Source organism: Neoarius graeffei, chromosome 17, assembly GCF_027579695.1.
Source record: "Neoarius graeffei isolate fNeoGra1 chromosome 17, fNeoGra1.pri, whole genome shotgun sequence".
NCBI classification, from domain to species: Eukaryota; Metazoa; Chordata; class Actinopteri; order Siluriformes; family Ariidae; genus Neoarius; species Neoarius graeffei.
In genome coordinates this window covers 23859595-23872745 of record NC_083585.1, presented here as the reverse complement: position 1 = coordinate 23872745, position 13151 = coordinate 23859595, and the positions used below count along the sequence as shown (strand labels likewise).

Below are 13151 nucleotides of genomic sequence, written 5' to 3'. Positions count from 1 at the left end.
TCTTGAAAAATAGCAAAGTTATGAAGAAAAAAAAAAACATTTGATCTCATTGGTTAATGAGGCCCATTTTGGACCATGTGATCCTCAGACAGAATATTACAGCAGTTTTCTAAAAATTAAGCCGTTTCTTCAATTTTTGATTTGTAATATCTCAAGAATGGATAAACATATTTTAATTCTGTAAAAAGTGTCTTGTTCAGCATTTAATTCTGAATTCAATGAGCAGAGTTTCAAGCAATTTGGACTGAATTTGAATTTTCACCTGATATGCCTACCTAAGTATCTGCCTTCTGTTGGTCTGTATGGCAAATTGCTCCCTAGCACCAAGTCCAGGTCCCACTCTGAGACTCAGCTTGAACGGATTCAGGTTGTGCATAGTGTGGATTTGGCCTTAATACTCTTTGTCCACATGTACCACTAGCGAGGGCACCAATCTCTCTTCTGCTGTCACTGATTTTAACCCGATATACTGTAGTCTCTGCATGGGCCGCATGGTGGTGCAGTGGTTAGCACTGTTGCCCCATGGCAAGAAGGGTCTGGGTTCAAACCTGGGTTGCAGCTGACTGGGCTCTTTCTTTCTGTGTGAAGTTTGCATGTTCTCCCTGTGCTTGTGTGGGCTTCCTCTGGGTGCTCTGGTTTCCTCTGACAGTCCTAAGGCTTGAAGATGAGGTCAACTAACTACTCTGTGGATGTGAATGGTTGTTTATCTCTGTGTTAGCCCTCTGATAGTTTGACTGGGATTGGCTACAGCTTCCCCATGGGAAACAGATAAGCAGTATCCTTGACTTGCAAGTGGCATCAAAGCAAAATAGAAATCCGGATGTGGGCCATGTTGGTGGATATACAAATGCGGGGTCAAGCGACATTCCATACAAAACATAGTCATGCATGCGCAACTCTCTTTGTTCTTCCACTGCTTTAAGCGTCCTTTTAGCTCTGCCATATCTTTGTGCTGTATACAGTTGTGGTCACAACAGTACTCACAACCGTGGGCACGTTCCAATTTTTTAGAATTCTGTCTGTGATTCGGAAAGAGGGCGAGGAAACTCTGAGGCTTAGTACAGAGAGGAAACGAGCACGGCTGAACAACATCGGCAGGGCTGATCTAACAGAGGCTAACACCAAAACCGCTCGTGTTTGCAGTAATCATTTTATCTCTGGTGAGAGTCAAAAGCTTTCTCGATAATATCATGGAAGAATTTTATTTCGTGTTGCTAGAATTTTGTGATAAAATGAGCGTTCTCTTGTCGTGGTTCACTCGGTCGTTGTTATAATTTTAACACGTGTATTACCATTTCGCTTCTAGGAGCGCCAGCAAAATTGTACCTGAAATAAATTGAAATGTGATTTGTCAGCCATAAAGCTAGAGACTTGTCAAAATTTCACACTTCGTCTGTTGTTTACACATAGAAGCAAACTAAATGCAAAAGAAGCCCTAACTTACCCTTGCAAGTACACCTGCTTTGTTATTGTTGACTGGTTTAATTAATAAGGTATTTATTTACATACATGTCAACCTATACGGAATGTCCGTATTTTATACGGATTTGATTCAATAAACGTAGTATACGGGCGTATAAATAAAGTTATATGGATTCTTTAAAAAAACCTTCAATATTTATTTAGAGCTATAATCAATTCCCACGATGATAGAAGAGCGCATAACATTTACAAATGTACTGTACACCACAGACAGCCAGTAAAGAGTCTTATGAAATCGCGCGTTATCTTGTGGTAGCGAGACTTCGTTCCACTTTTGATCATGCGCACACCGCATTGCGAGAATCCCGCCAATCATCAAGTCATAGACATAGACGCCGCCTTCTGATAACACTTTGTGTTTTTGTCGAACATTGGAGCTTTGTATTCATTCTGAAGGTTTATTGTTATTAATATTGAATAAAAAGTAACTGGGATATATCATTGTTAATTATCATTCAAATTTTAGGTAAATTATTTTAATTTGCATCTTATACGGATTTTATAAGGGAAATACGGATTTTGGAGGTTGGTTATACAGGTTTGATTGACCAAAGGTTGACATGTATGTATTTACCCATCCAGAGACAAAGAAATTATAGGCTTCCATGGACTTATAAGCCTTCATTTGAGATTTGTCGACCCACGAAGTCTGCCAAACCGGATAGAACGCGATATCTGGGTACTTGATGGGTATGCTTGATAGAAAAGTTCAGAAAAATCTGACTTTTTAAAATATGGGTCAAAACCACACATATCTATCTCCTCTTTGTATTGAACCTTCGCGTGATTGTTAAAATCGTGGTAATACTGAGAAAATCCAGCATTGTTTACAGACACGCTTTCAGCGGCTGCCATCCGAGTTGCTTTATATATCCACCATCATGGTGGACGCTCATGACGTAGCGCATTTTGATAGATAGATAGATAGATAGATAGATAGATAGATAGATAGACAGACAGACAGACAGACAGACAGACAGTCTCTGCATCTGGCATTGCCACAAGTTCCCTGCAGACTCAAACATATAGAAAAGCTCCTTTATGAAATGGGAACAGTGTGGAACACTCGCGTTGGCCGATTTACCACAAAATGGCTCAGCAGGAGGATTAAATTGATACTGGCCTTGATACTGGCTTGCAGTGCATTAACTACTCCTGAGATTCTGGGGTCACACCCTGCTGTTCAGAATGCTCCACCAGTGGGCTATCAGCATTCTTCTCCAATGTAGCCTTCAAAATTAGGAGATGAAATGCAGCCAGTGACAGTACATCAGGGTCTGTGTCTACATGTGAGGCAGCTGAGTACTAAGCTCCACTGAGCTCTGCACTTCACTGCACTGCTGCATTGCCTGCAAAGTGTGCTGTGCTGCAATTAGGGCAAAGCTGTGTAAATGCTTGTCAAAGATTAAGCATTGCTCATATCCAATGCCAGACTCCATCAAGGCTTGGCAGCACAAACAACTTGCCATTGCGTCCTGAAATACAAAAGATGAAGAAATTGAGAAGTTTGAATTTATGAACTGATTATGAGGACAGGATATTAATTACTCTGTATCTGCAACACCATACTGCTGCACGCCAACACAAACAATAAGCCTGAAATCTGCTGTGTGCGCGTCAGTGAGAAATATTAATAAATTCATCCGAATCTTATCGTCATATCAGTTAAGTAAACTTGTGCAGATTTGACCATCACAAGAATTTTTTACAAGCAGTTTTTAATGGTTCTTATCATCTAGAAATTGCTTCTTCAGCATCTCAGAAAGATGAGAATGGTAAGGAGGAGGAGTGTGATCTCATCAGTGTCTTTTATGGGCTGCACACAAAGTCATAGTCAGGATGTGAGGAGTTCACTCGGCTAGATAGCAAACATATCAGAAAACTCATCTAGTTCCAAACGAAACAGCCATAGTGGTCCAGAATGTAAGTAAGAATGACTCTGTTTAATAATGAGATCTAGAAATGCTATTCTTGGGTTTCAGTCACATGACTTTTCTTAGCGATTTCACTTCCGGTAAAACAGCTGGTGGTCTAACAAACCAAAACGGCTGCCGTAGTGCAAACAACTAGCGATAACTTATCAGAGTACGCTTGTAATCTAGAAGCCACTGCTTGCTTTAGATATGTTCAGAAGATTGCTATGTGTCCGTACTTAAAAATAAGTCTGCCCTTAAAAATACGCCACACCCTGGCGTACAAGGAGATCGTTTTACGCATCCTTGTGTATTAGCTACGTAAGCTGGCGATGCTGCGATGGTCCTTTCTTACTGCCACGTATCCTGATACGCAAGACCGAAACGCCAATGTGTGAAACAAGCATAAGACTGCATTCCCATCATTTTTGTGGAGAAATGCAAACAAATTGACCGAGAGGTCATGCTAGACCAGAATGTTATAGTCTAGTATAGCATGCACTTGTACACCTCTGCTGTGCTTGTGGAAAATGACATCACACACAATGGAGTTATGGTGACCTCCCTGACAACAAAATAGTTCCGTCTATTTTCATCACTTTAGTGGTTATATTGTTAAAATTCAACATGCAGCTTTTTTTTATACAGGATGGACATAAAGTTTTGCAGTTTTATACAGGATGGACATAAAGTTTTGCAGTCGAGTGTGAAGCGGCTGGGATGAGAATCAGCACCTCCAAGTCCGAGGCCATGGTTCTCGACCGGAAAAGGGTGGCTTGCCCTCTCCAGGTTGGTGGAGAAGTCCTGCCTCAAGTGGAGGAGTTTAAGTATCTCGGGATCTTGTTCACGAGTGAGGGAAGGATAGAGCGTGAGATCGACAGGCGGATCGGTGCGGCCTCCGCAGTGATGCGGTCGCTTTACCGGTCCGTCGTGGTGAAGAAGGAGCTGAGCCAAAAGGCGAAACTCTTGATTTACTGGTCGATCTACGTTCCGAGTCTCACCTATGGTCATGAGCTTTGGGTAATGACCGAAAGAACAAGATCACGGATACAAGCGGCCGAAATGAGTTTCCTTCGCAGGGTGGCTGGGCGCTCCCTTAGAGATAGGGTGAGAAGCACAGTCACTCGGGAGGAGCTCGGAGTAGAGCCGCTGCTCCTCCACATCGAGAGGAATCAGCTGAGGTGGCTCGGGCATCTCTTTCGGATGCCTCCTGGACACCTCCCTGGGGAGGTGTTCCAGGCATGTCCCCCCGGGAGGAGGCCCCGGGGAAGACCCAGGACACGCTGGAGGGACTATGTCTCTTGGCTGGCCTGGGAACACCTCGGTGTTCTTCCCGAGGAGCTGGCCGAGGTGTCTGGGGAAAGGGAAGTTTGGGCTTCCATGCTCAGACTGCTGCCTCTGCGACCCAGCCCCGGATACCGGTAAGCGGAAGACGACAAGATGGACATAAAGACAGACTTTTAGCTCAGTTTGTTGATTTGCGAGATGTTTTCTTTAAGATCACCAATGCTATTGACTTACACATTATTATATGGTAAGTAACTATAAATGAAGGGAGCTGGGGATGTCGTTGAGAGTACTTTAGAGTCACGGATATTCAATAAGATGATCTGGACTTTGATAATTCCACAGTTTTTATGACAAAATTGTAGCTTTTCCTAAAAAAAAAAAGAAATCCTCCCACTCAAAAAACAAAACAAAAAAACCCCAAAAAAACCACATGCAAATCATGAAAAAAAAGTATAAAGGATGCAATAAATCAACAAAATTCATACCGGACTTAAGCGTCATTAACAACACCATTTTACTTCGTGCTGAAAATGCAGCATCTTATACACTGCTTCTCAATTGAAATCTTCAAATCATTTCGATTTGTGGATCCCTCTCACTCTCTCTCTCTCTCTCTCTGACTGATATGAGGCAGAAGCAGAAAGGCATGACCCACTGTTATAGGATAAGATCAGCCCTCAGGATGCTGCGGATGGAAGGAGAGTTCCATCTCCCCATAGTGATAGGGCAAGGCAGGCGTAGCGCAGAATCGCTGCCAAATAACAGCCTCGGATTACATCTTCAATTGCAGGCCATACCTCCTTGAGATATCTCGCTATCCCATGCCTACTTGCTGCCTAAGCAGGTTAGTGTTCTTGACTGTGTAGGAGATGAAAACTTATTTACATCAGCAGAGAGCAAATCTGTATGATCACAACATCTCAGATTGGGATATTTAAATACTACATATTCCCTGATATGATAGTTCAGTAAAAAAAGGACAAATCGTAAACGCGGTTAAGGTTCTCTGAATTCAGAAGTGAATGCAGAACAACATACTTTTTTACAGAATTCAAATATGTTTATCCGTTTTTGAGATATCACAAATCAAAGATTTTTAGAAAACTGCCGTAATATTCTGTCTGAGGATCATATGGTCCAAAATGGGCCTCATTAACCACTAAGATCAAATGTTTTTTTTCTGAATAACTTTTTTATTTTTCAAGATATTTACATGGAAATTGGCAGGCATATAGATGGTTGCATACTGAATACAAAGTTTGAAAAATTAGTAAAAACCAATTATGCAAAGTAGTATTTAATTAGCATTAATTGTGCTAATCAGGCAAAGACGTTAAATCGGTACACTCAATAAAAAAAAAAATAAAAGAATAGTTCTAATCCCCTCTTTGTGCTCTGTAGACCTTTGTATTTCTCAAAAGTAGGGCATACTAGTGTTTATATGAAAGAATATAAATGATAATATTCACAGTTTTCAAGGCGAACCTCAAAAAAACTGTAAGCCACATCCAATAAACAATTCACATTAACTGAATTGAAACTGACACTCGCGTTTCTGACTTCTGTTTTTTTTTTTAAATCTCATTCCGACCACTAAGATCTTAATATTTTTCATCAAAACAGCTCCAGGTATATTCTAAAATAGTTATTTATTTCCATGAATCAGTTTGAGTTGAAAAAATAAGTAGGTAAAGCTATGAAAACTCACTTCAAAGTCTCCCCTGAATCACAACATCAAAACTAGCAGATGGAAAATTTTGCTGAATCCTTCATCAGAAACAGTGAGAGTGAGAGAACATCCCTGTAAAAGTTATCTGATTGATATTGGCGAGTAATCCAGTTGGAAACCGATCAGAAGAGAGACAGAGAGAGAGCCTGACCGCTTTCCCGTGACTCAAAAAGAAAAGCACCGGCAGTTTCCCGATGTCCTGCGAGCAGAGAGTGAACTCTGTTGTACCGACTTCAGCCTGCCGTTACTCCCAAAGCACTGAACAGATCTTAATGAGATACATTTATTTGGAAAGCAGAGATTATAAGCTTTTTAATGATAGAAAATACTCAAGAGTTAAGCAAAGACAGATTTGGAAACTTCGATGAGCGTCTGCATGCAGAATTTTCACAGCACGGCCAGCGAGCGTCTGATACGCCTACTTACTGCATTACTTGACATTTACATACCATAATGTACCATGTATTAGACATATTAATAATATCACTTAAATAATTAACACATTCATGAATTGTTTGGTTCATTTCCTAACATGTGGGCCACACTAGAGGAAAAATGGTTATCCTGTGGTGTGGGGTGTCTATCAATCTGAACCCCTCTGATCTAATCAGTCTCAGGCTGATTAAGAACATTCAGAACATTAACTGCACTATAATGATATTCCTAAAGGTCAACAAAGTCATTATTATTCCTCGATATTTAACTGCCCAAGGCATCAAATGAACATGTCCTTTAATCTGTTTAATCACATTTTATTGGCTCCCAGCTGCTATGGTGAGTAACAGAATTAACCAATCAGGATCATGCCGTTTCTACCCATTTCTTTTTGAAAGCTATTTGCCAGCTAGCTATACTCTTAGCATAGCGATATCAAGGTGACAGCTGATGATGTGCAGGAGCAAAAAAAAAAAAAAAAAAAAGAGATGTGTAGATTTGATTTCAAAAGATGAGATCATTATTTCTCCTATTACTAGTTCTAAGAGACTATAAATAAAATAGATTTTATTTCGTTGACAAAGTACAACAATAGTTTAGTTGTACTTTGTAGCTCATTTGCATGGTTGGATTGTTTTCCTTGGCTGTATGCTGACTGTTACTTCAACAGACTATTACACAAAGTATTATTCTGTTACTTATTCATTTGGAACAAGAACTTTCCTGTCTAGAAGTTCAACACTTCATGTACCTGACTTTTGCACTCATATGCCACTCTGGATGAGGCTCGTACAGTGGTGCTTGAAAGTTTGTGAACTCTTTAGAATTTTCTATATTTCTGCATAAATATGACCTAAAACATCATCAGATTTTCACACAAGTCCTAAAAGTAGATAAAGAGAACCCAGTTAAACAAATGAGACAAAAATATTATACTTGGTCATTTATTTATTGAGGAAAATGATCCAATATTGCATATCTGTGAGTGGCAAAAGTATGTGAACCTTTGCTTTCAGTATCTGGTGTGACCCCCTTGTGCAGCAATAACTGCAACTAAACGTTTCCGGTAACTGTTGATCAGTCCTGCACACCGGCTTGGAGGAATTTTAGCCCGTTCCTCCGTACAGAACAGCTTCAACTCTGGGATGTTGGTGGGTTTCCTCACATGAACTGCTCACTTCAGGTCCTTCCACAGCATTTCCATTGGATTAAGGTCAGGACTTTGACTTGGCCATTCCAAAACATTAACTTTATTCTTCTTTAACTATTGGCAGAACAACTTGTGTGCTTAGGGTCGTTGTCTTGCTGCATGACCCACCTTCTCTTGAGATTCAGTTCATGGACAGATGTCCTGACATTTTCCTTTAGAATTCGCTGGTATAATTCAGAATTCATTGCTCCAACAATGATGGCAAGCCGTCCTGGCCAAGATGCAACAAAACAGGCCCAAACCATGATACTACCACCACCATGTTTCACAGATGGGATAAGGTTCTTATGCTGGAATGCAGTGTTTTCCTTTCTCCAAACATAAAGCTTCTCATTTAAACCAAAAAAGTTCTATTTTGGTCTCATCTGTCCACAAAACATTTTTCCAATAGCCTTTTGCTTTGTCCACGTGATCTGTAGCAAACTGCAGACGAGCAGCAATGTTCTTTTTGGAGAGCAGTGGCTTTCTCCTTGCAACCCTGCCATGCACACCATTGTTGTTCAGTGTTCTCCTGATGGTGAACTCATGAACATTACCATTAGCCAATGTGAGAGAGGCCTTCAGTTGCTTAGAAGTTAGCCTGGGGTCCTTTGTGACCTCGCCGACTATTGCAAGCCTTGCTCTTGGAGTGATCTTTGTTGGTCGACCACTCCTGGGGAGGGTAACAATGGTCTTGAATTTCCTCCATTTGTACACAATCTGTCTGACTGTGGATTGGTGGAGTCCAAACTCTTTAGAGATGGTTTTGTCACCTTTTCTAGCCTGATGAGCATCAACAACGCTTTTTCTGAGGTCCTCAGAAATCTCCTTTGTTCGTGCCATGATACACTTCCACAAACGTGTTGTGAAGATCAGACTTTGATAGATCCCTGTTCTTTAAATAAAACAGGGTGGCCACTCACACCTGATTGTCATCCCATTGATTGAAAACACCTGACTGTAATTTCACCTTCAAATTAACTGCTAATCCTAGAGGTTCACATACTTTTGCCACTCACAGATATGTAATATTGGATCATTTTCCTCAATAAATAAATGACCAAGTATAATATTTTTGTCTCAATTGTTTAACTGGGTTCTCTTTATCTACTTTTAGGACTTGTGTGAACATCTGATGATGTTTTAGGTCATATTTATGCAGAAATATAGAAAATTCTAAAGGGTTCACAAACTTTCAAGCACCACTGTAAATGGGCTTTGACTTGTATTTCATTGCAGACAGGATGAACCCAAGATATGTCATGTTTTGTTGGTCAACTTCATTTCATTTGCTGATATACATCCATTCCTGTGTTTTAGGCCTGCAACACATTCCAAAAAAAGTTGGGATGGGGGCAATTTATGAGGTTAGTAATGAGGTAAAACTATGAAATAATGATGGGATTTGAAACAGGTGATGTCAACAGGTGATTGTAATCATGATTTGGTACAAAATTGGTCTCCAAGAAAGGCCTAGTCTTTAAGGAGATATGTAGAGCATAATGAAAAAACAAAGCCTGAAGCCATGGTCTCAGTAAAAGGTATATTAAAGCTAGATTGCCTTTCAGATTTTTCAAGTGTAGGTCATAAAAAGAATTGTCCCTGACACACAATTATTTTTGTTTAGTGGACTGAAAGCTGAATTTGAATCACAGACTTCCAATTTTATGTTTTTTTTTTTAAATAGAACAATTAATGAATTTAGAACCATGTGGCCCTAAATTCTCTGCTACTTTTTCACCATGACCCAATACAAGATATGACATCATGCATCACATGGTGGGCTTTCCCCGTTCACGCAAGGCATTGTGGGATACAAATTTGAAACAGGAGAGAAAAATGGAGGACGTGAGTGTGCGAATGAAACATGAAAGACCAACTACAGTAACAGAAAGCGAGAAGAAAAGACGTTATTTTATATACGAAGGAAAGGAAACGCAGGACCAAACTAATAAATATCAGCGCTCAGCGAGCACCTCGGTGTGATCAGCTGTTCGTTTAGCGACAGAATGATGGAACTGTCAGTGCGTGCTCAAAAGGTAAACCTGCGCATGCGCATACACACAGACTTCCTCTGTCTGCTTGACTGCGTGAAACAAAGAATAACCTGGTGTTTTTGAGATATTACAGAAATAAACATTCGTCACAGTGACCAAATATCAGAGGGAACTAAATTTCACCAATTTTATGAAATCGAAAGGCCGTCTTGCTTTAAGTCGCTGAATAAACCCATTTGGAAAACCAGTCCAGATTGCTTGTTTGTGTTTGGATACACTTCCTGTCAGTCATTTTATAGACACTAATCTATGGGTGACTGTAGATCCTGGGGTCAGAGTTTCGTGATCATGGGTGGGAATCGTTCAAATGTCAACCCCACCGAACTATCAGAGACCTAATCTTGAGGGGAAAAAAAAAAGACTAATCTTACTTACTTTAATGCACCTTTCAAAGACAACTGAAGGCAAATTTATCCTCAAAATTCTATTTCACTCATTTTATTAAATATCGGAATGCATTTTTGATCGCTATTTTGTCGCTGCTATAGCAAGTTATGAGTGTTTGAAATATGCTCTGTAATATATCAGTCCATATGTCAAAGCGATGGCCGTAAACGAGATTCGTTGCGACCTGTGCGAGACATCGTAGGACGGAAGTAAAATGTACAGCGGAAATCAAAGTGACCAACATCTGCCAACGTTGTCAAAAGACGCACGCGCCTTCTTTCGAATGCTGACGTAATCAAGCCGGAAGTTTTGTTTGTTTCGACAGCAATCAGGAAAGTTTGAAAAAAGTAGGCAGTAGTAGTCATTTAAACTCGTTTTTGTGCAATATTTCATTTGGAAAGCAGTTTTCAAAATAGTGGCACTGACACCTGGCTGATACTTGACGTTTCGAAGTCTCGCACAAGTCTCGTGAAGATCGCGCGGATAAGTGACGCCTGCTGTGGACCAAACGAACTAAATTCAACACGGCTTATAAGTATAATATTTAATTGTAATGAGTTGCCAATACGAGTCACGATATAAGGTTACTAAAACTGAAAACGTAATTGAATAACGTTAATTAAGAAATAAAGAAAGTTTAAAAATGACTTCAGTTCTCCTTTAATGGTGAAAGCCATTGTTTGTTAATGTTGACGAATGATGTGAATTATGTCAGTGAAGGAAACCTCAGTCTTATATTTGCCACGGGTTGATATGGATGCTGGTTATGTCATGGTAGGTGAAAGCAGGTGTACTTACCAGGATGGTTGTGATGATCAGTGTGGTGTTGAAGAGTGTGTCTGTAACGTTAAGTGAGGGAAGCTTTTTCTCCATGGACAGGCCCTGATCTGAATGCCACTGACCGATCTTCAACATGCACACACAGAAATACAGAGAGAGGGAGAGAGAGAGAGTTACATAAGCTCATCTGAGCAGTATCTAACAGAGCATTCATACAAAATTAAACATGACAAAAGACCTGTCATTAAGACCGTCTCAGAGGCACACAGCAGGTTTCTGCACAGAGACAGACAACAGACTGGAGCATCTTGAAAGCGTCCATATCAAAGCACGCACTCAGTGGGAAAAATAACTCATTTCAAAGCAAAACAATAAGTCAAAATGATCAAAACATGAACTCAAATGACATCCCAAGTCCCTGTATATAAAGCTGGTTATTGACAGCACTGTTGGCCTTACCTCTGTACAACTCTAATGATCAGAATCTCACTATTTGTATCACTGAGAAGAGGACAGGTTCCCCTTTGAGTCTAGATCCTCTCAAAGTTTCTTGCTCATTTTTTTTTCTCCCACTGTGCTTGTGACTTGCTTATTAGAGAGCTCGATCTAAATCCCGATTTCTGCAAAACTGCTCTGAGCAATTGGTTATTATTAAGAGAGTGATACAAATAAAACTGAATAGAGCTGAAATGATCATTGCAGCTCGACCACTTAGACTCCTAGGAGCTTGGCCTTTTCACACACAGCAATTTTACATCTCATCTCATCTCATTATCTCTAGCCGCTTTATCCTGTTCTACAGGGTCGCAGGCAAGCTGGAGCCTATCCCAGCTGACTACGGGCGAAAGGCGGGGTACACCCTGGACAAGTCGCCAGGTCATCACAGGGATGACACATAGACACAGACAACCATTCACACTCACATTCACACCTACGGTCAATTTAGAGTCACCCGTTAACCTAACCTGCATGTCTTTGGACTGTGGGGGAAACCGGAGCACCCGGAGAACATGCAAACTCCACACAGAAAGGCCCTCGCCGGCCCCGGGGCTCGAACCCAGGACCTTCTTGCTGTGAGGCGACAGCGCTAACCACTACACCACCGTGCCGCCGCAATTTTACATGTGGGGGAAAAAAGAAAAAAAAAATCAGCACATTGTGCTCCTAAATCATCCATTATTTTTTTACTTTTCGGTGTAATTGCAGAACAGCACGGTTCAGCAGGCCTCATGCTCGATGTCTTTTATGGAGGAGCTGCTCAATTTTTCTTCTCTGACAAATCAGTCTCCAGTGTATTCTCCAAACAGAAATTTCACAGAAGATGAAACATGATGCTGCATGGGCTCATACATGGGCTGGTTCACAATCAGGGTCGACTTTTTTGGGTCCATAACCCCGATTCCAAAAAAGTTGGGACAAAGTACAAATTGTAAATAAAAACGGAATGCAATGATGTGGAAGTTTCAAAATTCCATATTTTATTCAGAATAGAACGTAGATGACATATCAAATGTTTAAACTGAGAAAATGTATCATTTAAAGAGAAAAATTAGGTGATTTTAAATTTCATGACAACAACACATCTCAAAGTTGGGACAAGGCCATGTTTACCACTGTGAGACATCCCCTTTTCTCTTCACAGCAGTCTGTAAACTAGGGGTCAACCGATAATCGGCCTGGCCGATATATCGGGCCGATATTCTGCATTTTTAGGGTTATCGGTATCGGCCATAATTTCCACCGATATGCCGATAACATGCCTTTTTGCAGCCATTTCGTTCCTAATGCGACTGTCACTGCACATCCTTTCCTGCACTCGCCTCTCTGAGTTCAAGAACACGGACCTGCCCACCACAACATCTGATTTGTTTGGCACAAGAGATATAGCC

The 13151-nt window shown here is 40.7% G+C and overlaps 1 protein-coding gene across 1 annotated transcript in view; it reads right to left on the bottom strand.

The window, feature by feature from the left end:
- Nucleotides 1-13151, bottom strand: part of grik4 (glutamate receptor, ionotropic, kainate 4) — a 645415-nt gene that overhangs the window by 73318 nt on the left and 558946 nt on the right. The window contains exon 10 of the mRNA XM_060943850.1: nt 11281-11388. Coding sequence (XP_060799833.1) covers nt 11281-11388 — 108 coding nt within the window. The remainder of the gene's footprint in view (nt 1-11280; nt 11389-13151) is intronic.